Here is a 26,564-nt window from a genome sequence, read left to right on the forward strand (position 1 = left end):
GTACTGTTAATGGTGTCTTTAGTATTTCGCAACATCTCCAGCCAGCAATGTGGAATTGACACTTACTCCATCTATCAAATGATGCTAAAGGGCCACACCTTTAAGACGTTCAAGGCTCGGCCACTTTCTACGGACTGCAGAGAGGCGTGCAACTCTGACGTCAGATGTCAAAGTTATAACTACGTGATGTTTAAAGACATATGCGAGTTGAATAACAGGACTAAGGAGGCCAGGCCAGATAACTTTGTCAAGGATAGCGACAGATATTACATGAGGAAGGCTCCAAACAGAGGTAATAAACCTTTCACATTGTAATAATAAATCATTTTCAGCTAACGTTATTGATTGAAACATATTGCACCATTTTTCCTGTTGTTGTTTCTGTAAGTTATTTTACGATGATATGATATATTTTCATGTAAACACTGACGTAAGCAAGCCTTACCTCAACATTGAGTCCCATAAGGGAACAGAGGGAATTTTTCGTCTTTAATCAGAATTACTCTTGTAACTGAAAGTGACTACTTTAATTTATTGATAATCTTGCTTTACTCCCACATACGAGATTTAAATCTTCGTCTTCGAATGTTTGTATACGGCACAGCGATTCTGGAAAGTCGTCATGATCATCACCATTGTTCCTTATCACCCCCGTGGGAGCATAGGGCGTCCACCAGTTTCCTCCAACGCACACGATTCTTTACTAATGCTTTGCGGCTCTTGCCCAGGAGTAGCCTATTCTTTCCAACTCCTGCAGCATGGACCGCTTCACGTTGTTCCTTAGCTATCTCTTTCCCTCTGGGTGGTAGTGCAAGTTAAGGCTTGTCTCGCCACACTGTTGTCTTCTCTTCTGAGAGTGTGGCCAATCCAGCGCCATTTCCTGCGCTTAACTGATGTCACTATGATTTCCATGTTAGTCCTTCTTAGCAGCTCTACATTGCTAATTACGTTTGGCAACCGGACTCCCGAGATGTATCGGAAACACTTGTTGACAAAAACTTGCAGCTTATTGGGGAGGGCCTTAGATGAACGCCAGGTCTCACAACCATATAGAAGAACGGACTTAACATTGGTGGAAAATATCCTGAGCTTAGTGTTTAGAAGAGCTGCCCTGCTAGCCACACGAGTTGTAAGGCCCCAAATGCATACCTGGCCTTGCGAATCCTAACATTAATATCCTTACTGTTAACTTTACCATTTATCTTTAATACTTTGGCCTTTGGGATGTTGACATTTATTCCTAATCTGCTAGTATTTGCATGGAGCTTTTCTGTTTTCCTTTCCATTTGGTTGTGCGTTGCAGATATTAAACACACCTCATCGGCAAAACCAAATCCTCGAGTTTTTTTCAGTTGGAAAGTAAACACTTAAAAAGGTCTTAATGCGATTCATCAAAATTTAACTAAATGTTTGACGCTTGGTAAATGACTGAATTCTTATAAGATTAAATCCTCTTATTCCAGTGCTCCTTGGTTCGATTCCCGAGCTGCCTGCTGATTCGTGTGGAGAGATCAAGGCGAGCGAAGGAGCAAAAGCGGTCGGCGGTAACTACTGGTTGGATTCTAAGATCTCAGGAAACTCCATTCTTGCTCGCTGTGACATGGAAACAGGAGGTAAGGGCAACTAATAAAAAGTCTGCCTCGAGACAAATAGCCCATACCGCCGGAGCTTTTCCCGGTTTTTGTAGCATTAAGCAACTAGGAGTACTGGATGAGATGCTGCTCAATCGCAGGGTTACCCCGGCCCCCAGCGATATTTTGCCGGTACCCATTTATACAGCTGGGTGAAGAGAGGCACTATAAGAGTATAGTGTTCTGCCCAAGAACAAAACACAATGACCCCGGTCAGGCCTCGAACCTGGACCGCTCAATCCGAAGTCCAGCGTGCTAACCATTAGGCCATCGCGCCTCCCGCCACATTTATCAGTTACCACTTCCAAAAAAAAAACTCAAAAACGAGTCCGGTGACCTCCATTTTCTATTATTGAATAATGATCAGCGTGTTGAGAAGCAAGTTTTTGCAAAGTTTTTTTCAACCAACTTTCGAAATTTAAGGTAGCTCTGTAACCGCTCCGGAGAAATTTATTCGTTTATCAGTGATTGGGCAGTTGTTTGATACCATTTTGTAGCAGTAACTGATAAATGTTCGTAGTACTGACCCATCAAAGTATGAGAGCTGGAAAGTGCTGGAAACTGTTGTGAGTCTCCTTAACTTTACCAAATGGTCTTCACAACACAAGTGTTACAATTATTTTCAAAGCACAACGACGCTTTTCAATTTCCGAAAAGTTTTCAGAAAAAAAACGTCGTTTTGTTTTTAAAAATATTTTTCACTTAACTTTCCTTTAACTTTTCTTGGCTGCAGTTGCCTACATCTGTAACAATGAGTCATGCTACGCACCTTACTCAGACGGAAAAGACTGGAACAACGCGAACACATCCTGCAAAGCTAACGGTGCTCAGTTGGTGAAGATAGAAACCGCTGACGAAAACGATTTCATTAAGAATCTTGTTGGCGAAGTTGATTACTGGATTGGACTAACGGATGCTGAAACTGAAAATGAGTTCAAGTGGACTGATGGAAGTGAATTGACTGGGTACACCAACTGGATGTCTGGTGATCCAAATAATTACGATAACCAGGATTGTGTTGGAATAGTAAACGGACATTCCTACCGTGGGGTTTATGATGGAGAGTGGCATGACGACCAATGCTCTAAAGCGAAAGGGTATATTTGCGAGAAGTCAATCAATCAAGATTGAGAAATCAATCAATCAAGTCACAATAACACAAAACAAACTTGGGATCGGCTATTTACCGAGTTAGAGGTTGAGTTGAGTTTGAGTTGAGTTTGAGTTGAGTTTGAGTTAAGATTGAGTTAAGATTGAGTTACCGTATTTCCAGTGTCTTTTCCTTTTTTTACAATAGAAAGTTCAAAATCGAAGGTTCTCATTATATTTACTGAAATAATACTTAACATCTTACTGACAAATTTACACTATTTCGCGTTTTACGCTAATAACAATTCAGCTCTCGTGTTTTGTTGCTTGCAAATCATTACCTTTTATCGCGGTGTTGACTACAAGCAGTCCATCATTAATTTTCTTTCAGAGATAGTTTTATTCAGGCTATTCGAGAAACGCGAGAGGAAGAAAATAGGAGAGGCTAACATAATATTTTTTCTTTTGTCTCGCGCGTCGACTAGCTATGTTCAAACCGACATTTCAATTTTTGAAACCCTCTATCCACCAGCTACTAAACTATTTTTTTTAAAGGCAAATGGAGACCCGATTAGAAAAATTAGTCTTAGCTCAGGGGTTCTGGCTACAAAATTTAATTTTGTGATACGAAACTGATTTCACCATTATCCCGCAGTTTCTCTGTCTAGCCTTTCTTCGGGCTAATGCGAATTCTTTCCCACGGCAATCGCACGATCAGATCGGAATTCGTCTGAATGCCATGGTAACTCCACAATGGACAGAGAAATAATTCGCCTTTTCGAATTCTGGATATTTGGAGAACAACGTGTTTTAAGTGCGTTGAAGATCATTCTTATCATTTGTTTTGTCCATTACGGTCGATCATGGAGTCTATAAGTAGCGATTCGGATTGTGACTCTGTTGCCTCCTACGCTGATGTAGTCAAAGGGGAGTCTCTTTTTAGTTCTTCACCAGCGCGCCTTACCAACAGCTGTTGGTTTAAATTCCAAGTCGAAAGTGAAGAAGAAGCAATGCAAATTGCCTTAAAGAAATCTGCTAGTGATGCACAGGTAACTGTCCGTTTGCCGCATCGTTGGTTTTCTGATACGAGAAAAAGGAAAAGCCTATGTTTTATCTGCTTTAAAAATTTAGGGTGACGAAATATCTGATGATGACAGCCTTGAAACCACAACCCCTGGATTTAAAGAAATCAGCAAGCCACGCGTGAAGGTAAAAACCTTTCGTTTCGAAAACGTTTATTTATAATTGTTTGCGGTTGTATAGGCATGTGCATAGGATTTGTCATAAAAGAAGTTAATAACTTTGAAGGTTGACGGCTTTCAGTCTGTAAGGCTAGTTTACACGGGCGATTTTTGTCGCGCTTCCCAGTGCGCTTCCCAGTGCAACTGTTGTCGCGCTCGAGCTCGCAGTGAAAATCGCAAGTGTAAAGTAGTGGCAATTTCGTAATGTTCAAAGCTTCTGCGATATCAGGGCGATAGAATTGCCGTCTGTTTACACTTGCAATTGCGCTTTCGTGCAATTTTCTTCGCGAGCTCGATCGTGACAAAAGTTGCACTGGGAAGCGCAGGAAAAAAAAATAGAAGGCCAGGTTCGGACCATCGGAAAGATTATGAGGGGGGGGGGGGGGGGGGTTTCTCACGTTGAACGCTCTCATCCGTACGGATTTCTTTTCTTTTTACGGTAAGATGTTATACATGATTTTTGCAACTAATTGTCCATCCTGAAAAGGGTATAGGTTGACAAGCGCGACAAAAGGCAAGTGTGATGGTTTGGAAAAGTGGTCACAGGAGTCAAGTGACAAGTTTCAAGTGACAAGTTTTTGTTTTGCAACATGAAGTATATTTCACCCTGAATATGGGGCAAATTCCAGTTTCTTCAGTTCAAATTTGTGCACCCCCTCCTAACAAAAATCCCGGATCCGCCCCTGAATTTTAATCACTCTTGAGTCCGTGAATTGATACTGTTTTTTTTTTTCCTTTCTAGAAAACACCTGAAATGTTTGAATCTTGGGAGGAGGAGGATTACTGTCCTGGAGAACCTCAAATACCACTGGGAAGTTACAAATACAAGAATGTATGTAGAAATCATTACTTATAATCATTATTTTTTATAATGGCCATTGGAAACCCTCGAATTCTCTTCTATATGTCCAGGTTTTTCTCTGTATTTTCTAGTCCAATTATAAAAATGAGAATTTAATCCGTGTCAAAGATAAGTATCTTTAGTATCGAGACAGAATCTACCATGGCATGGGGAAAAGAGCAGAAGTCTGGGTTCTAGTATGGTCTGTCCTTGGCCACAACAGATATATTCTGGATAGCGTAGAGGTTTTTTTCTCTCTAAATTTCGGCAAAATTAATTAAGGAAGACATCATAAATAATTCTAATATGGTATACTGACACAGTATTGATGTTCAATCGTTAGGTCAAAGACTTTCCGAAAACCAAGGGAGGATCCTCTCTTTCGGAAACAAAGAAATTAGGTGACGTAAAGGGAAAGAAAAAAGTGGTTTCTACAAATAAGGTGAGCCACTGTTTACATTTTTCTCCGTTCAGATCGTTGACTTGTAGATTCGTTTTAGCATTTTGAAGCGAACACGATTTAGTTAGCAAGCACGTGCATCTAAGTGGTGAATTATTATGCTAATAACTTTGCCATATTTTTTGCCTCTTATCGTTTTTTTTTTCATAGAACATTCATAGAGCAGATGGGAAAGCAATACCAGAGGTTTTCATTGATCTAACGTGCGACTCCCCGGAAAAGAGGTATTTTGGGCTTGAAGCACTGGAGCACGAGCTTGTAGCGGGATCCAGGGGTATTCCCCGCCCCCCACCGTCGAAAACATATTGAAAGCTAAGGTTGTCTGAGACAGTATTTCGTGTTTTTGAAGGCAGTTTGATACGAGAGAGGGCAGGCAAAAGCAAACGCAAAAACATGAATACTTCTAGAATTTACAAGATCATTTTGGTGACTGAATCATGTCGTGACTTACTATTTTCTTTTTACACAGTACATAAAACAAAAATTGACACAAAATAGGTAACGTTTTTTTTTTTAAATCAAACTGATCTGAATTGACCTTAGCCTTTCCCACGCAACTTCATTTATGGCTGACTAAAACTCATGATGTACTTCCAAGGTAATATCAGTTTCAAATACCGGCAGTTGAGTTTGTCTGCAGTGCAGGCTAATAGTAATAAGTGGTCTGTGCAAATAATTAAAAAGTGGCCAATGACGGGAAATAACGTCCATGTCGATAAACTACCTCTAGAACTGTAGAATATGTAACGTGCATTTAAACAATTGTCTTTTTATGTCCTAGGCCGAAGAAGGAACGAAGGTCAACAGAAAGCTCAGACGATGATGATTCCGGCAACGCAGACTTCATTAAAAAAAGGTGAGTGGTGGTACTTTCATTCGTCATTTAAAATAAGTGAAACGCCACAAATAACAAACATCCTCTGCATGGTCACAGCAAGCAAGCTTAGAAGATAACTTACTCTTACCTAAATTTCAGTACATGTAGAATTACTAAATTTGTTTCAATCCTTATTGTTGATCATTATAGGAAGAAAGTCAAGCTGGATCCGTCTTTATGGTACGGAGTTGACGTTGAAGCGGTGAATGAGTTACCCTATGATATCGACGGCACTAGGGTATTTCAAGTTCGTTTTGACAGAGATGAGCGTAACGTTCGAGACGGCCGCAGTTGGAAACCCTGGGTCACCTCAAGCCGGAAGGGTTTTCGTGGAAAGCGTAACGTTCAATCTTGTAAGGGCTCTTACCTTTGCAAAAACAACAGGTGTCCTTACGAAAAGCAATTCGGAAAGGCAAACAACGTTCAATTTGTTAAAGCTGGAGGAAAATATCGTTGCAGATCTTGCAATGGCAAAGGCGAGTACATTTCCTGTCCCGCTAGAAAGGTCAGTGAGTATCCACAGGATTCTGCCTTTGCAACCATTTACCATCTTGGAACTCATACTTGCACAGCTAAACGTAAGCCCAAGTTATATGCAACCAGCGATATTGAACAATTTTTTAAAACACATTCAATGGTTAAGCCCTCCGCCGTTCCAACTGCAAAACTGACAACCATGATCAGAGAAGGCAAAACGTGGTCGGAAGTTGAGGACGTCGCCGAAGCTATGCTGGACAAAAACAAGGTGAAAAATATTAAAGCCAAAGTGGTTAATAGCATGCATCCCCACGGGCACAACTTTGATGCTGTTGCAGAAATTAAGAAAAAAACAGATGAAAAAGATCCGTACCTGATTTGGAAGATTAATAACCTTCATTTCAATAATGGGCTTGGAAGCTTGGTCTTTAAGATGAGCAAAGAAAAAGCCGAGATGTGCGTTCAAATGGACAAAGATCAAAGTGAGCATCCACTCTCAAAAGAGTTCTGTTTTCTTGATGCAGTACACAGCAGATGCCAGGGCTTCAAAACACTCACCCTTTGGGTGTGGCATCCAACACTGAATGAGCTTGTCAACTTAGCTACAATGGAGTGTGAGGCGGAGTCTAGTCTCGTAATACAGTCGTTTTGGAATAATGTAAATGAGGTAACTGTGATCATGTTTTTACTTAATCAACGAGCGCCCAGTAGCTTCGATGCAGTTTTTTTACCGGATACTTATCCATCCTTTGTAGAGACTGGGGCCTGAATTGAAAGTTCGAAAACTAAGATATTTCATATTATAATCCATCAAATATTTTTGCGCGCGCAATTGGTCTAAACACGTCACGTGATGCAGTCAAAACTGGTGACTATTTAGTAAATAAACCCCTTCAGGCGGCTGGTATGTCGGAGGATAATGCCCGTGGCGGGTAGATTGTCCGAAAAATAAACACTTCGCTTCTCGGGCAAATGTGAAATTTTAAGGACAATCTATCCGCCAAGGGCATTATACTCCGACATACCAGCAAGCCAGAAAGGGGTTTATTTATTTTATAATTAACCTTCCCATTAATTTTCTTCAACGCGCTTCATTGCGGGAAAAAGGCAAAACCTACAGCGTGCGATAATCACGGCATAATTTAGTTAAAATAAATGCAAGTCGATAGGTTTCGAATTTCTTTTTTAACACTGTGATTTTATTAAAACGTTAGACTTTTACGTTTGTTTTGCACTGCGGATATCAAATCGGACGGGGTATATTGGCTGATACCCGTCGTCAGATTTTGTACCACGTGATGTGTTTTGTCCAATGAGCGCGCACGGAAATTAATCGGTGGGTTATAACAGATGATATTCCCCAAGTGATATTTCCCAGTTTTCGAAGTTTGCAATTTACATTCGCACGTTTAGTTTTTATCCCAAGTAAATTGTTAAAATGTATAGAACTAAACATTTTGAACAGACTAACAATATTTTGAGCGCCGACAGAATTACTTTGACGTTTAAACCTTTAAGAAAAGGTCTCCCAAAATGCGGCCTTGTGAAAAAATATTTGAAGGATAATAAACACAATAGCATCCATTTGGCTTCAAAAATATGCAAGGATATTGTCCTTGGACAAATCTGTTCCTCGAAGTTCACCACTTTCCTCGAGCTTCGCTCTCGGAAAACTGTTCACTTAATTCTCGGAACAGATAATGTCTGCGGACAAATATCCGTGCATATTTTGGCGCCAAATGAAGGCTATTGTTTATTTAAAGGGATGAGTATCCTTTGTGAGTCTTTATACCAAAAGAATAAGAACACTTATGAATCAGTTTATCTTTTAATACTGAAGCATTCTGAACTAGGATTACACTGGACAGTTAAGAAACAGTTTAAAATGGGTATTTGCCCAAACGTGGCATGTTGAGGTCGAATACTTGAAGCCTTCATTGAAACTGAGATTTTTGTCGCTTTAATTTTACTCATCTTTGTTGGAACACTTAACAGTTTTTAGTGTACAACCCCACGACCAAAATCGTCAGTTGAATTAAAAAGTTAAACGGAGGAGAAAAGGAAACAATGTCAAGGATACTAATGCATGGGTCCTTCCCTTTTCTAACGTACATGTCGTACGCCTTAAAGTCGTACCATTACCGGGGTCTTAATTGTAACAGTTTGAATGTTGTTTTCTAGGTTTTACGAGATTTTACTGGGGACGAGAACTACCTATTTAATCCAGCGGGATGGATGTTCGATGAAGCTGGCGGAAACTGGGATGCAATCGAAAACGTGTTTGGCAAGGAAGCTTTAGAACAATGTGTATCCTGTGAATTCCATTTTTTTCAGTGCTGCAATAGGCAGGTACACACAGACTGGAGTGATAAGGCAAAGCACAGGTTTAAAACTCTCGCCAGGAGTATTTTTGAGGCGCCAACACCTTATCAATATGATCAAGCCAGGAAAGAACTCATAGCATTTTCACAGGAAAAACCTGGAAAACGAGGTCAGGTCGTTAGCTGGTTCAAATGGTGGCATAAGAGAAGGACCCACATATTTAAGGCATTCAAATGTGGCGCACCACTTGCACCAAACGTCAATTTAGCAGAGGTTGGTCACTCTCAGTGGGCCAAGAAAGGATCCTACAGGTTAACCCTTGCAATGGCCGCTGAGGAGGACGTGGCAGAAGCAATTATGCTGTCAAAAAAACTAGAATCTTACGGTTATGGAAATTATAAAGGAGGCCAACATCGAAGCCAAAGCGACAGACTTAAAGCTAACTATTTTCAGCAAATGGCAAGAGCGAAAGCCTTCGCAGAAGAAATTTCCGCTGGCGTTGTCGACAATACCTTATATGTAGCTGCAGAGTCTTCTAGAGCTTCTACTGTTGATGCGAACTGCTCCCATAGAGCGACACGCAAACGAAAACGTCAAGTAAGTGTTTTCAGCGATGGAACTCACCTAGAGTCTTCGTCTTCTGAGGATGATTCACAGCAAACCGCAGACAAAGATGGTGCGAAGGAGGATAAGCGTGACGGCCGTTTCAGAACAACTGCCAGCAAGGCATTTCAGCGCTCACTTGAACTTGCCAAAAAAGAAAAATTAGTAGTTGTTGACTCCAATGAACTTGGAAGAAATGAAAGGGAATTTACGATTAGATCTGGACTAAACACCTACAATGTAACGATTTCTGAGCATCCAACCTGCGATTGTCCCTACGCAAATAGTGCAAATATCTGTAAGCATGTTCTTTTTGTATTGCTGAATTTCTTTCAAGTTAAAGAGGGCGACTATCGTCTTCATCAGAAGGCACTAACAAAAAGTGAAGTTGATGCGTTGTTCAAGGGACTGGACTTAAAATCTCCAACAGGGACTAAACCTACAAATGCAGCCATTTTCAACAAGCACAAAGAAGCAAAAAAGAAGCAAGTTTGGCAAGTACAGCGATGTAATACACAACCTGGTCCCAAACCGAGGTGTGCAAAACCAGGCTGTCAGAATCAGTTTTCAGCGGGAGATATTTGCATTTCAGTAGAGGGCCTGTATGTACCTTCAAATGAAACAGCTGATGGAAGGAGCTTTGCGGTGGAACGTACTTTTCGATTTTGTGCAAGAAAAGAATGTATTAACACACAACCAAAACAAAGCAATTTGATTGTGCCTCCAATGACTGTCATGCTTCCAGAAAATGTCAATGTTACACCTGAAGAATATCAGAATTTAATTAACGAGGAGATAGTTTGATCATACATTGGAGAATAATGAACGGTATAGTGGACAACACAAGATCGAAGTAGAGCTGATTGTTTTATTTACGTTAAAATTTAGTATCAACCACCATGTTGCGTAACATTTAATATTGTTGGATTCAATTTAGACATTGTATTTTAGTTTATTTTTTTTTTATTTTAACAACACGGAAATAAACAAAAATGTATTGGATTGTTTTTGGAAAATGTTTCGCATTTTTTCTTTTCTTTCACCGGCCCAGTGTACCAGCAGTTCGTTCAATGCGCTTTCACTGAATAATGAACAAAAAAAAGTTAGAAGGGGACTGGGTGGGTGGGGGGGGGGGGTGTGGTGGGTTAGGACACGAAATGAGGATAACATAATTCTCTAAAATACAAAAGTATCAGTTTTCTTGCTTATTTGGTCGTAAAAAGTGATTCGCATCTTAAATTAAACACTTTTTTAGCAAATACAAATGGAAAACGGTAACTCAATCTTAACTCAATCTTAACTCAATCTTAACTCAAACTCAACTCAAACTCAACTCAAACTCAACTCAACCTCTAACTCGGTCATTATCTTATCTCGCACGGGAGTATTTTGCTTTTGAGTTCTACGCGGCGATTTGTTGTTTAGTTAAACTTGTTTTCTGTTCGATTGCGCGAAAAGGACAAAAAGACAAAAGGAAAAAAAGATCCTGCCGGTCGGTTGCCTGCATAAAGCGATAATAATACATTTTCTTCGTAGATTTGCTCAATTGAACAACAGTAGATTGCGTTATATTGTTAGTAGTGTGTGACTTCCGATAAATGACACACGATACGCGGGAGCTAGCTTTTCAGCTGCGAGAAAGGTCAAACAGTCTCTTGCTCACAGTGGCCCTGTATTTTATAAGAATTTGAAATTTCTGTCTATTAAATCTAATAGATGCCATCATATAAAATTTAGTCTCTTTCGTTTATACATTGTGGTGTTCCATTCTGACTGCACGGGAGTATTTTGCTTTTGAGTTCTACGCGGCGATTTCTTGTTAAGTTAAACTTGATTTAATTCTGTTCGATCGCGCGAAAACGACAAAAAGACAAAAAGACAAAAAGACAAAGGGACAAAAAGACAAAAAGATCCTGCCGGTCGGCTGCCTGCATAAAGCGATGACGTCGTCAGCTATACGTCATCGCTTAAAAAAGATTTTAGTCAGCCTTTTTGCGTGTTCACCTCATACTTCTTACCTTCTGAATGAGCACTTGTATGCCCCACCTGATAATTCATTCTTTCACCATTTTTACAGTTTATTCGTAAGGGTCTGGGCACGGCTCGATTCAGTCTCGCCCTGGTTAGATTACGTCAGATTGATTAGTTCATGTTTCTCTTGTGTTCACACTATGTACTCAATGACAATTTGTTTGTGGTAGTATTAAAATGTTTATTGGCAAGGAAGTTTACCCTTTGCCAAACTTTACTCCACACAAGGGCTCTATTTTTACACTGATTTACACTTGACTTTGTAGTTGAACAAATAATGTAGTTGAAAATTTTTCTTAATTTGCTCCATAACATAAAAGGCCTGCTCAATATCTTTCATTTGAATGCATAGGCGTACGGGCCGGGGGGACAGGGGGGGGGGCTGTAGCCCCCCGAATTTTTGGGCAATTCAGACTTTTTGGGCAGCAAGAGAAATTTGGGCAAAGCCAGATTTTAAAAAAAGTTTTTTTTCTAAGAGATAGATTTTTTCTATTTTAACCTGAAGTCGGCGTGTCAAAGCCAGTTCAAGTGATTCACATGAGACAGTGGTTGCTTAGCACCTGATGAGTTTCTGGTTAATAGTGAAGGGGATCATTTGTTGATCTACATATTTGTAATTTTTTTTACTGTTGGGCACTGTACTGCAAATATCTGTCACAGTTAAACACCTGAAAAAGAAAGTTTCTCCGCGTTGCTAAATTTTACAAAATCGACGGCGAGATTCTGGAAGCCAAGCAGAAAATGTGCGCTAGTTTTCGTCGTTTGCGCAGATTAGGCTACATGACTGTTTTAGAAATGCTGGAGACAATGCAAGAGAATGATCTATTTGAAAGGTTTTCAGAGTTTCCTTAATTACGTGGTTCATATCCATGCAGTGATACCTGCTACATCGTGTTCTGCAGCACGAATCATCATTCAGTGCGTTGCGCAGATTGAAAACTTACCTCCGCAGCATCTGATGGGGAGACATCGTGTCAGTAAGGCCAAGTAAAAAATTAAAACAAAACAAATGTTTCTCGTCCCCGCCCGCTTCTTTTTTTGGCGCCGCCTCTCTTTTTTTATTATTTGTTTTTGGAAAAGTTAGAAAGAACAAAAACCAACAATGTTTACTTTCACTTTGTATGGAGTAAGACATGGCTTTTGTCTACGTTTTAATACAAACTAAGGCCAAAAATTTAAATCCTTGTTACGCTAGGTCCGTACTGGATAGGTCAATTACCTTGCAGGATTTATTTTTGGAAGTTCGCTTCTGGCCTGGAGAATTTGACGACGGCGGAAAAAAACATCGATTTCGAACAACACGGGTATGGAATGCAATAAAATTTTAAACAATTAAAAAAAAATGCGCCCGCCCGCTCTCTTTTTTTATAGAAATCCGGACGAGAAACATTTGTTTTTTTTTTTTACTTGGCCTAAATTATTACTTGTCATCGCACTTATTAGCATTTAATGGGCATATTCCAACTCTGTAGTCAACAATGACATGGATCGTATTGTTCATATCTTCGGCCGCCGATATGGTAGAGACAGCTATTTCTTTTAACGTGTCAGTATGAGCTCATATGATAGATTCTTATGTAAGATTTTTTACTTCATTTGTAAGCCTATGTTAGTGCATCGTATGACCCTCCTTTTTTCTCGACTGTTTCGTAAAAATTTGGGCAACTTGCGAGAATTTTTTGGGCAAATGTCTCACCGCCCCCCCTGGCAAAAAATTGCCCGTACGCCTATGTTTGAATGATCATAGAGTAAGGTTCCCTCTACAGACTTGAAGTTAGAATCACGTTTGTCATCATGCTGGTTAATAGTACGTACCACACTGTGACATTGTGAAGTACTTCCCTCGATGAAGCGTTCATTACAATAGCTGCCACCCACAGGCTCAAAACATGGAACCTCATTCCTTGACTCTAATTTTGACTCATCGAAAGCAAGGTTTGAGTGATATAAGAGTAGATCAGGTTGTTTTCACTCTTGTAAAAAAGGTGAAGTCTGCATCAGAGAGCCTAGCTATATAGTGGCCTATCAGGCCGAAGCTTATCTCGGTTTCAGTGGCATGGAGCGACTAGGAGAATTTCTACTCCCCCCCCCCCCTCCCCTCCACCCCTGAATTAGATGCTAGTCCATCGCAGGGTTACTCCCATCAGTAAATTCGCCGGTACCCATTTAGACACCTTGGTGGAGAGAGGCAATGTGAGAGTAAAGCGTTTTGCCCAAGAACACAACACAATGACCCCGCCCAGGCCTCGAACCCGAACCTCGATCAGGAGTCCAGCGCACTAACCATTAGGCCACAGCGCCCCCACTTTCCCACATTCGTATTGGTAATCAAATAGTGACGAGTGAAATTAGGAAATAATTTCACGCGCGTTTTGTCAAAATGCCAATAATTTCCCGAGCCTTTAGGCGAGGGAAATTATTAGCATTTTGACAAAATGCAAGTGAAATTATTTCCTAATTTCACGAGTATACCATTTGATTACATTTTAATATCATAGGTGACAAATTACGCTTGCAATCGTAGGTTTTTGACTGGTATATTCGGCATCGCAAACTCCGAGCTTTGAAAAGTTGAAAGCATACATTTTGCTCAAGTTCGCCAGTTTTTTAGTCTTTGAAGAAAACCTTTTACAGATTCCTTTTTGCTGTTGACAAAAAGTTTCAAAGATGAATCAACTGTCAATTATTTCTCACATTATGACCGTAGTTCGTCTTGAATGAACTGAAAACGGTGCCCGTGTAAAACGCTCAAAAATCCGCTCGATGCCATTTATGTAATTGGCTTAAGTCTAAAAGTCGTTTTGACGTTTTGAAATATAAAATATCATCAAAACGTTTATTACATGGCCAAGGCTAGCTGGCTAAGATGAAATTCAAGCGAAAATATACAAAGTTTAAGCTTTAAAACATATTTTATTTCGGACACCATCTTGCCGCTAACTACGTTGCCATGGCAATTTTATAATTTCACATGTGAAATTATAAATTAACGTTAAAATTTCGCGCCAAAATTAAGGAGTAATTTGTCACCTATGATATTAATTGTTGAATTCAATCTGAAATGTTTAAAAGAACACACTTGTAACTTGTAGCCGAAAGGTGACTCTCTCCGCAAACAGTTAAGGACGCTCATGAGGATCACGTAAAAATGGACCCGTTATTCTTGAATAAAAATAAAAATAAGCACTGCGGTGACAACGAATGTCGAAAAAAAAAACAGATTTATAAGTCTGTTTGTTATTGAACTAACATCATTGTCATATTTTTCAGATAAGGTACCAGTCTGTTATTTCACATTAAAATCTTATTGTGTGTGTCTGAAGATGTATGTCGTAGCATACGAAACGTTAAGTTCTTAAAATCTAAGTTTTTTCCGACATGTGTGTGTGTTTTTTTAATTTTTATGGAAGTAAAAAAAGGTAAGAATAAGAATGACTACGATTTCGTTATTCTTGTTTTTACAAGAACCTTATTTAGTAAAGAGAGGATCATCTTCTCTTTCAATGTCTGCAATGTCACAAAGCTGCAAAAAGATTGAAATTTTCAGGTTGCGATCACAGCCGTTCGGTCTAAAAGAATCTTTTAAAGACCATTTCAATTATATTCTCGCCTTCACTTCTTAATTGTCATAGTCTATAAGATTCGAACTTTGGTCGGACACCTTACCTCACCGATTTCGCTGAAATTTGGCATGCAGTCTTGTTTTAGGGTCCTAACTACCAAATGGATATTAAAAAGTTTCAATTCTTTTTATTTTGGAAAATATCGAGAAGGCCGATTTGAAGCGTCCGTGACGGCCCGCCAACATGGCGGATCGAAGGTGTTCTTGTTACTTCCACACTGAACCTGCCATCACAGTTTCTCGATCATACTTGGTATAGTTATAAAGAACTATCTTTCTTCTTTCTATATATCAAAATAGATTCGGCAAATGTTGAGTTTGGATGATCAACGGCCAAGAAGTTCGAAGGTATGTTAACGATGTTTTGAACAGTCTCAAATTTACTACAAAATGAACGGCTAATAACTCCACTGTTATCTCGATTTAGAACTAGCCATTTACCATGAACAAAGCTTGTTCATTGGTGAATTGATTCCATTAATGAAAAAAATGGGGAAATGTAACCGTTAAGAATAAAAAATTATGGAACCTCTAGTAAATTGGCCATTTCAGCGCCATTTCAGCGGATCAGCTCATTTAACAGCAAATAATCGGGAGAAACATGAAAGGGTTACAGTCGTTTATAATAAGCAGTTTCCATGTAATTTTTGCTTATCTTAAACAAATACATGATCTTTGCCAAAGATATGGCGATTTTTGAGCGTACGATCGTTTCTCCAAATTTTTATGTCGGCAACTTTATTTTATTTGTTGTCGAGATTACCGTATTTATTCGATTTAGCGCCCTGGGCGCTTATTAAATTTTTGGACTTTTAGAGTGGGCGCTTATTCGAGGTGGGCGCTTATTCGAGGCTGGGCGCTTATTAAATTTTCACAATTTTCAGCAAAAGTATGTTTTATTTTCGTAACAAAACAATAAAAAAAACAAAACGTGAAGATGTACCGAAGCAGAATTTTAACTGTTCATTGAAAGTTTCTGTAAAATACTAAGAAAACTCGGTCATGGGGGAAGTCTTCTCTTCTCAGTAGTTCTTAGTCAGTTTCAATAATCTGCAATAATCAATACTCCACTTGTGCACTTCATTTTTTTGTGGGGTAGGGGTGGGCGCTTATTCGAGGCTGGGCGCTTATTAACTTTTCCTACCTTCAGAGTGGGCGCTTATTCGAGGTGGGCGCTTATTCGAGGTTGGGCGCTTAATCGAATAAATACGGTATATGCTGTTGTTATTCAATATTCGTTTCACAAGAACTTCTGTTGCTCGCATTTCCCAAATCACTGTTTAAGAAATTGCCCATTCCGTAACAGGGTCATTCTTACTTTTTCTTTAAAAATTACTAGGAAAGCAAGAATGTCATAGAACGGTTTTATACTAGTGAAAATACCTGTCAGACATAACTTCAACTGTTCGTGTTATCTGGCTGTTTTCACAAATATGCAAATTAAGGAATTCTTAAAGTGCCTATCTTTAACTATTTCACGCTTAAAGATTCCTCTAAATCTTTTCGCCTACCTTTTGGCCAAACGAAGTTTTGTGTCTCCAGGCAGAATGCTCGTTATCAGCAATGAAAGTCGAAGAGATACAGAAGCTCGAGTAAAATTCTAACTGCTGTGAAATGAACATCGTTTGAGCTTGACGTGTATTTATAGATTGCGCTCGAGCTCCGTTAATTAAGTTTATTCATTTGGCGATCAGATAAAAATCAATGAATGATCAGAGTTATTAAAGTCCATTTCTAAGCACGAGAGACACGGAAGTTTGTTTCAGAAGCATTTATGCATAGAAATACCGGTTTATTATTGACTGACGCGGTTAAAAAATACTCGGCTTCTAGCGGTAAATCTGCATTTATAATAGCTGGGAGTTTGGGTTTTTTTTGGTGTTGTTGTAGGAAGGCGGGGGACGGGGGGTGGAAGTGGTGCCTCCGAATCCTCTTTAGATCTCTGACACAGTGGTCTGAATGTTGAACAAAAGAGCTCACCTGTTAATAAGCATAATGCGAGCTGATTTTGAAATGAACATGATTTTACGTTTGTGTCATCAGTAATTATCGTGTTCGAAGAAGGCGTGGCTTACTCGCGGCAAGAACAACATAATAACAGTGAAGCTAACACATTTTCCTCATTGATTTGAAATGAATTTCGAATCAATTCTTTTTAGGGCAAGTTAAAAGATACAAATGTTTTTCGTCCAGATTTTTACAAAAAAAAGCAGGTGAGAACTTGGCTGTTTTTGTTATCTCGGACTTTTTTTTTATTAAAGTCGAACCTCTCCATAAGGACACCTCTCGTGATGCGTCATGACTTACATCACGTATGTCCTTATCGCCGACCTAGGTGAAGAAAGGGGCTACCGTAATTACTCGAATAAGCGCCGCGGCGCTTATTAAATTTTTTTCGCCTCCAGTGCGGCGCTTATTCGAGGGCGGCGCTTATTTGAGGAGGGCGCTTATTAAAAAGTTTGACGCCACAAAGAATCTAATCCTTTACATTTATTAAAATAGGGTCCCCTGATTGCCAAAAGTCGTCTCTTGCTGAAGATTGTACTGAAGAATGTTCAATAGAAAAACTGAGCGGTAAAACAGGCACTTTGAACTGCAGAACGTCGCTTTTGATGGAAAGAAATGTCCAAGTTTGTTTAAGAGTTGCTTTGTAGTTCTGTTTCTAGTTAAACAGATTTCCTTGAATAAGCGCCGCATCGGGACTGCGGCGCCGGGGGCGGCGCTTATTAACTTTTTTGTCCGAAATGCGGCGCTTATTCGAGGGCGGCGCTTATTCGGGTGCGGCGCTTATTTGAGTAAATACGGTATGATAGTACAGAGGCTTTCCGAAGAACTCAACGCAATATCCCCCCAAAGCTCGAACCGGGATTTAAAAATCTCAAAAAAGTGTTAATATGAATTGTAAATCCACTCATAGCGGTCTGGCCTTACTAAAACCTGGAGAGAGAAAAAGACAGTGGGCAGATAAATGAAAGCTGCTCGAGAGTACGCTGTTGAGCAGATTCTGTGAAATTCCCCTTTTTATCCTTTTCTCTCATTAGCCCTCCCAATTCAAGGCCCATATATTTCTTCCAAGTCAACTGTCAAAGTGTAAGGCCACTTTTTTCCTACCAGGTTACCGTCTTGAGAGTTTTAAATTTTATTAAATCTTGGTGACACTGTCCCTTTAATTCATTAATGTAATTCAAATCAGTTTATAAAAACGTTTTTCAGAAAACAATAAGTTTTTTAATTTTGCTTTAAGCCACCGCACCCCAACCACGAATATAAGACCTACCACATTTAAAAGCCCACATTTCGTACCAAACTGTACAACCCCAGGGCTTATACAAGCAGATTTTTGCACTTTCTTACACGGTTGGGGAGCGTGATGGCCTAATAATGGTCACTGCGCTGGACTCTGGACCAAACAGTCCTGGATAGAGCTTTTGGGGGACAATGCGTTAAGTTCTTTGGAAAGCCTCTCAACTCCCAGAGTCCCTTTCCTTACCCAGGTGTAAAAATGATTACCAGTCAATCTTTAGCTTTTCGGGAAGGGAGGTAACCCTGCGATGGAATAGCATCCCATCCGGGTGGAGTAAAAAATACTCGTTGTCGCTTCACGTTGCGGAAACCGGTATGAGCTCCGGCCTGATGGGCCACTAGGCTCGTAACCTGCCTATTGAGAGACCTGGCGGAGAACTACATAAATGGACCGGGCGGCCATAAATTTTTTATCGTGAATTGAGGCGCGGCGCTCCCACATTAAGGGGTGACATGGCATAACGAAGAGTAATTGATAATCCATTCCCCGAACTGTTCCAAATTCAGGCCACTGTGTAAAAGAACAAAAGAGGATACGAAGGCACCACTTCCACCCTCCCCCCCCCCCCCCCGAGCCCCCTCAAAAAAAACAACACCAACAAACACCCCAAACTCCCAGCTATTATAAATGCAGATTTACCGCTCAAAAATAAACCGGTATTTCTATGCATAAATGCTTCTGAAACAAACTTCCGTGTCTCTCGTGCTTAGAAATGGACTTTAATAACTCTGATCATTCATTGATTTTTATCTGATCGCCAAATGAATAAACTTAATTAACGGAGCTCGAGCGCAATCTATAAATACACGTCAAGCTCAAACGATGTTCATTTCACAGCAGTTAGAATTTTACTCGAGCTTCTGTATCTCTTCGACTTTCATTGCTGATAACGAGCATTCTGCCTGGAGACACAAAACTTCGTTTGGCTAAAAGGTAGGCGAAAAGATTTAGAGGAATCTTTAAGCGTGAAATAGTTAAAGATAGGCACTTTAAGAATTCCTTAATTTGCATATTTGTGAAAACAGCCAGATAACACGAACAGTTGAAGTTATGTCTGACAGGTATTTTCACTAGTATAAAACCGTTCTATGACATTCTTGCTTTCCTAGTAATTTTTAAAGAAAAAGTAAGAATGACCCTGTTACGGAATGGGCAATTTCTTAAACAGTGATTTGGGAAATGCGAGCAACAGAAGTTCTTGTGAAAGGAATATTGAATAACAACAGCGTATAATCTCGACAACAAATAAAATAAAGTTGCCGACATAAAAATTTGGAGAAACGATCGTACGCTCAAAAATCGCCATATCTTTGGCAAAGATCATGTATTTGTTTAAGATAAGCAAAGTATACCTGAAAACTGCTTATTATAAACGACTGTAACCCTTTCATGTTTCTCCCGATTATTTGCTGTTAAATGAGCTGATCCGCTGAAATGGCGCTGAAATGGCCAATTTACTAGAGGTTCCATAATTTTTTATTCTTAACGGTTACATTTCCCCAATTTTTTTATTAATGGAATCAATTCACCAATGAACAAGCTTTGTTTATGGTAAATGGCTTGTTCTAAATCGAGATAACAGTGGAGTTATAAGCCTTTCATTTTGTAGTAAATTTGAGACTGTTCAAAACATCGTTTACATACCTTCGAACTTCTTGGCCGTTGATCATCCAAACTCAACATTTGCCGAATCTATTTTGATATATAGAAAGAAGAAAGATAGTTATTTATAACTATACCAAGTATGATCGAGAAACTGTGACGGCAGGTTCAGTGTGGAAGTAACAAGAACACCTTCGATCCGCCATGTTGGCGGGCCGTCACGGACGCTTCAAATCGGCCTTCTCGATATTTTCCAAAATAAAAAGATTTGAAACTTTTTAATATCCATTTGGTAGTTAGGACCCTAAAACAAGACTGCATGCCAAATTTCAGCGAAATCGGTGAGGTACGGTGTCCGCGAACTTTTAAAAAAGCTCGAAAATTATGGAGTATTACACTTAAGAAGGCAGGTGAATCTAAGACAATAAACTAATTTTAAATCCTTGCATGACACAAATACATGACTTTAATTACCAGTACCTGACCAAATTTTGAAAAGATGGTGGAGTTCTTTGTGAAATGCATCTCAAAAACATCAAAGAGATCGCAAAAGGCGGATTTTAGGTTTTTTGTGGTATTGACAAATTACAAGGTTTTAGCGGTTGTTGTGTTATGGCCAAATTACAAATTATTAGCGGTATGTGAGAAAACAAAGCTTAACTGATTATGTTGGCAGAAGCCTGTTGCGTCAAAGTATGGAAGCTAACTTGAGAATAAAGAAGAAATGAATTATTGATCGTATACAAAAAGACCTCATTAGGTTTTAGAAGTCCATGGACTTTTTTCGACATTAATTAATTATACCACCTTTTAGTGCATCGTAATTGAAACAAGAGACACCCGCATAGGAGTAAGGTCAGTAAATACTGACTCATAACACACGCACGACCTATACGGATGTACGTACACAGAAAATAGCAGACTCTTCAAGAGCAAACAGTGATAAAACTTACAGTGAATAATGAGTCCAAGAGGCATTCGTATTTAATGGAAATCAACTTGTAAACATGCCTGAAGTGATGATGGATACGGCGTAGCCGATTCTTTGGCCTCACGCTTAAAGTCATTTGAGGCTTTTTAATACAGGTAACTTAAATCTAGTTCCCGCGCGCTGATATAGTTCGAGCACATAGAGAATAAAAGATATCCCGAGTATGTTCATTTTGTCAGAATACTTAGACAACAAATGACAAAAGTTGGAAAAAGTTATATTTCGGTATGAACTATACCATCATCAGTCTTAAATACAATGTAGTGTGTTAATAACAAGGCGAAGCAAATAGTATGCTCATACTACGACCACAATTGGAATCTTCTTCTATACAAAGAGGCATATAATATCAAACGCCTAACACCTTATTTTAACAATAGATTGAAATCCAGCGGAAAACTTTGGCCTTTTTTCATGAGTATCATTTTTGTTTCGCCTTGCTATTAACACAATATTTAATACTTACTTCATAGCGGAGCTCTACAGCGGCCCGAAGGGCCGCAGAGCAGAGCCCCATACGCATGAAAGAAGGAACACTATCGAAATGAGTTTTCATGGTCAACATGGATAGCGGCATGGTTCGCGGGCGCGTACGTACGGCGTACATACGTACGGAGTCGCGCAACATGGCCGCCGTAGTTTGATGGTAGAAATAGTGAAGCAAGAAGGCCGTATAAAGGCGGCCGTATAAAGGCGGCCTTTAAAATTTAAAGAGGTTTGAAAAGAAAAACAAGAAGCAATGAAACAAAATGTGGCTGAAAATTACGTGTAGAAAGTAATCGACCGCCAAAAAAGTGGACATTGAGAGCCATAATCGATCGATGACTTTCGTGTCTATCTGTAAAGCCAGCATCGTACATGAAGGAGTATCGAAAGCTAAATCGGGTTGATATAATAAACAAACCATTTTATTGCTACGGGGTAAAAAAAAAAAAAAGAAAAAGAAAAAAAAAGAAAAAGAAAACTTGACCCTCTGGGATTTGAACTCACGACCTTCCGATCCGCAGACTGGCACCTTACCGATTGAGCTAATCCAACAGACTCTGCGTTACTCGTTGAATATATCCTATATCAATGTAACAGATATTGTGGAGTCTACTAAACTGCTGCGAAACTATAACAGGATCGCGAAACTATTTTCTATTGCTAGAAAGCAGATAATTTACTGTACTCTAAAGTAATTTTTCGTGCCATGAGTAATGATTTTGCACCGCTTTAAGATTATTATTTTTGTCGTACTACTGACATTCAGTATAACCGTGAGCTATTTAAATTTGTCTTGAACCTATAAACCGCCATAAACATTAGTACTTTGGCCGCTTATTAACTAGAATGAAAACATTGTAAGCTTCAGTGAAAATTAAATAAATGGGGAGCTCCGCTTTTAGGCGTGCCTAAATCTATATATTATGCTTATTTTAAGTCTAACTAATGATGGTACAGTTCATACCGAAATATACATTTTCCAACATTAACTTAGTTTGTCTTTGTCTGACACAATTAACATACTCGGAGTATCTTTCGTTCTCAAAGTTAAACCTGACTGTTTATAGTATTTCAAAAACTAAATTTTTAATTCTTAATATGTCACAATAGGAGAAGATATCAAAGAGAAACATCGGCCTGTAGACTTTCCTTGCCGCAACCTCATGAAAGCCAAGCCAGGTATTATTGATCTTATAAGTTCTATTCACAATTGTCCTAGGAAAACGAGGTAAAACTGAAATAATTGGTTAGTAAAGCAGTGAGGGACTTTTTATATGGTAGAAACTGGTAACGGATGAATGGGGAGTAATGTTGTCGATGAAAAAAAAAACCTAGAAATGATATTATGTGGTCGGCTTTCTTTTCATTGGTGAACCTGATCAGTCACTAAAGTTTTTATTTTTCAGGCGATGACTGTAACCTGATGTAGCAGAAAATGGCTTGCCGACATATTTTCATTATCACCATACTGTTAATGGTTTCTGTAATGTTTCGTCAAATCTCGAGCCAGCAATGCGGAATCGACACTTACTCCATCTATCAAATGATGCTTAAGGGCCACACCTTTGAGACTTTCAAGGCTCGGCCACTTTCGATGGACTGCAGAGAGGCGTGCAACTCTGACGTCAGGTGTCAAAGTTATAACTACGTCTTTTTCAAAGACATATGCGAGTTGAACAACAGAACTAAGGAGGCCAGGCCAGAGGATTTTGTCAAGGACAGTGACAGATATTACATGACGAAGGCTCCAAACAGAGGTAATGAAACTAGTGATGTTGAACAATTTTTGCAGTTCAAGGTAATGCAATTTCTTGCAGTTTAGCAATGGTAGTGAGTTGTAACGTGATTCAATTCCAGTGCCCCTCGGTTCTATTCCCAAGCTGCCTGCGGATTCGTGTGGAGAAATCAAGGCGAGTGAAGGAGGACAAGCGGTCAGTGGCAGTTACTGGTTGGATCTCGAGAAGAATGGAGGCTTGTTAAAACTGTACTGTGACATGACAATTGACGGTGGTGAGTAAGAAATAAATACCTCGAACGTCTGCTTTATATATTGGGTGGTGGGACGAGATCATATAATTTGACGGATAGCGTAACTCTAACTCTGAAGCGCATTGAGCTTTGTAAATGCGCTATACAAGAACCATTACCATATTCATACTTGCATAATAGTTATACTGAGCTGTTACTACTACTAACTACTGCGTTCAAACAGAGTAAGATGAAAAAACATATTTCTCTTTATAGCCTTACCGATAGGTTGGTATTCTTATCGTCCTGGTCATTCTTGTAAACACATCCGGGACTCTGGGTACTCCAAGGGCGACGGGGAGTACTGGATCGACCCCGAGGAGAATGGAAATCCTTTAAAAGTCTCCTGTGACATGACAACTGACAGTGGTAAGCTATAAGCAATTCCTGCGTAAAAGAAGCGACATTTTAAAACAGATCCGCGGATTTGATTCTGATTTCACAGGAAGCTCACCTAATAATTATTTTATTACATTATTTTTAGGTTGATAATTGTCTATTTCGCCCTAGCTCATTATATTCCCTGAAGCCCTTTTTTTTTCAAATAACCGCTGATCCTTGCCTGATTTCAGGAGGTTGGCTTGTTGTCTCCAACCTTGTGATTGACAGTTCATCGCAGCCTACACGGGTGTCAACTGAGACATCATACCGTGGAATAAGCAGCTATCACAACAACAAGACGTTTCTTACGAAGAGCGCCATGAATGAGCTGAGAACGCACTTGCTTTTCACTCAACTGAGATTCCACTGCAGTAAACAACAAGGGCGTACGTTCCACGTGACCACGGTCACTAACAGCACTGGTGAAGCTGTAGTCCAGTACTTCAGCGGTCAGACGGATGTCCAGCCCGACGCCTGTGGGTCATTTGTGAGAATGGATGATGACGATTCGGGACTAGCTGCAATTTGCCACAAGTGGGGAACCGAAAATTGGGACGGACAGAACACCGTGTTTGAAGTTGGTAAATGGGGGCTGCCATATCATAATGATCAAAACCGATTATTCGATCACACAATTTTTGTGGCAAGTTTGTATCATTGGTATTTGATGGAAAATGGCGCAAGATTGGAATGTGATGATTGGTATGTTGGAGTGTCTGCTGGTGATTTCTGGAAAGTTTTTGTTCGTTAAGAAATTCTTGGGACTTAACAATTGCACTGCAGAGTTATGCAACCCCGCTAGTAAATGTATAGTGAAAATCAATCTTAAAAACAAAGTGCTGTAGACCGTAATAAGCTAATTAGGCTGCTGCGTTTTACAATTTCATAACGTTTTTGGTAAAACTACATTTTTCAACGTCTAGTCGAGACTTCCATAATGTGTAATTGACTCATGTCATTTTTTAGTGTTTTATAAACGTTTAGTTAAAAACCATCTATCGGGTTCACGTGCCCAGATCACCGTTGCAAGTTCATCTTCTTCGACGGGTGCAAGTCAGATTTCCAACAAAAATGCCTCTACTTACGCAGTTCAATCCGTGCCGAATACGAAACCCTGAAGTCTGTACTAGGAGATCTAGACATTGAGAATTAAATCGTCTTCAACTATTCTGTACAGTAAAAAAACACCAGAAGGATCTCTTATAGACTTTGAGAAAGCGAGGGCGGACATATTTATTGGAAAACACATATTTTACGTTTCGTCAATCAGCACAAAGCTAGATGCTCTAAAATTCTTAGCGAATTGAAACTACGTGCTGATAGTTATGGACTGGGTCATGAAATTTCTACAAATGAAATTCAGAGAAAAAATAAAACAGTCCGATTGGTTCGGACGGCGCGGAATCAACCGCAATATTTCCGCCAACGTTTGACACGTGAGGCTGATGATAAATTAAGATGAGGAGTTATTTTTTGAAAAATCAGTAAAATACAATTTTACTAAACTTTATGGTGTTATAATGCTACCATAACAACAACAGCCCTACAGTGGCTGTCAGAGAAAGACATGGTTTTGACACCTGTAGGTTTGACTTCTCGAAACCGCAATACGGTTATGATGTTTGTGACCGAATACTATTATCATCATCATCATCATCATCATTAATCGTCACTTATGCACGATATCCTAATGATAAAACAATGGTCTTCCTGAGAGTCGTGTCAAATGCATTAACTACAGATTAAGGTCGCGCAGGACCCTTGCAATCATTAGTATGTATTTATTTAAAGAGTATGCACGAACTGCCGGACGACTGAAGCCGACAACAAACGAAATATTCATGAGAACTTTTGTTCTTAAACTCTTTTGTACAAGTAATTACTAGTAATTGTTCTCAGCTTTGTGCCACGTGCGCTGGAACATAGGAAAATTATCATAATTAGATTCACAGCTTTGACTATATCACACGTTGTTGTAAACATTGACTCGGAAGGTCTTCGGAAGCCTCAAAACCTTTAATTTTGTGTCCAAGTTTTCTCCGCCGATATAGAATTTCAAGAGTTGATTCGCGAGGAACATAAACTTGGTGTACTCTATTGTGCTCTGGCTAGAGCGAATTTTTAAATTTCCTTCTCAAAATGAAGATAGCATGTTTCAAAGTTAAGATTTCACATTTTTACTCTCTTAGAAGCCATTAACTTGTAGCAGTTTTTGAAATCGAAAATTTCGTTCTAGTGGGAGCACAAAAGAAGTTACGATTTATCACTAGGCTATATAATCATTTAATTTGCTGCGCTGTGCTAGCTGAAAACTTGGACACAAAATCGCATTATCTTCAGTTAAACTTTTAAGGGCTTGTAACATCACAGACAACGGTGATCTCTCCGTAAAAGGACAATCATGATGTAATTCCATCATCCCTGAGTATCCTTCTTAAATTTTAGAGGAATCGATATTCAAAATGTAGTGAATTAAAGCTTTACAAGATAGCACTCCAACAAGAAATTTGGTTAATGAATATATTAATGAGCAAGGGTCCTGCGCGACCTTAACTTCATTAATTACATTAACTACGAA

General features: G+C 39.4%; 2 protein-coding genes across 5 annotated transcripts in view; both read left to right on the forward strand.

The window, feature by feature from the left end:
- LOC144663434 (uncharacterized) overlaps positions 1–26,564 on the forward strand; it is a 40,807-nt gene continuing 14,243 nt past the window's right edge. The window contains exons 1-5 of one of the 4 annotated variants that reach the window (XM_078524381.1): positions 20,969–21,186; positions 22,688–22,756; positions 22,984–23,334; positions 23,435–23,587; positions 23,822–23,974. In XM_078524381.1, coding sequence (XP_078380507.1) covers positions 23,013–23,334; positions 23,435–23,587; positions 23,822–23,974 — 628 coding nt within the window. In that variant the 5' untranslated portion in view covers positions 20,969–21,186; positions 22,688–22,756; positions 22,984–23,012. Of the gene's footprint in view, positions 293–20,968; positions 21,187–22,687; positions 22,757–22,983; positions 23,335–23,434; positions 23,588–23,821; positions 23,975–26,564 lie in introns of those variants that run through there. The other 3 variants (XM_078524383.1, XM_078524382.1, XM_078524384.1) reach the window with 3 other exon arrangements.
- Positions 3,770–10,345, forward strand: LOC144663075 (uncharacterized). The gene is made up of 7 exons (XM_078524012.1): positions 3,770–3,929; positions 4,704–4,793; positions 5,146–5,244; positions 5,413–5,486; positions 6,044–6,118; positions 6,290–7,283; positions 8,798–10,345. The coding sequence occupies exons 2-7, from the start codon at positions 4,716–4,718 to the stop codon at positions 10,343–10,345; spliced, it is 2,868 nt and encodes a 955-aa protein (XP_078380138.1). The 5' UTR covers positions 3,770–3,929; positions 4,704–4,715.

Source organism: Oculina patagonica, chromosome 8 (assembly GCF_052425735.1).
Source record: "Oculina patagonica isolate OP01 chromosome 8, crgOcupat, whole genome shotgun sequence".
NCBI classification, from domain to species: domain Eukaryota; kingdom Metazoa; phylum Cnidaria; class Anthozoa; order Scleractinia; family Oculinidae; genus Oculina; species Oculina patagonica.

Excerpts from the sequence above, each read along its gene's own strand:
- LOC144663075 (XM_078524012.1), top strand. The coding sequence starts at position 4,716 with ATGTTTGAATCTTGGGAGGAGGAGGATTACTGTCCTGGAGAACCTCAA. Across the intron at positions 4,794-5,145 it reads GAAGTTACAAATACAAGAAT|GTCAAAGACTTTCCGAAAAC; the intron begins GTATGTAGAAAT and ends TTCAATCGTTAG. Across the intron at positions 7,284-8,797 it reads TTTGGAATAATGTAAATGAG|GTTTTACGAGATTTTACTGG; the intron begins GTAACTGTGATC and ends GTTGTTTTCTAG.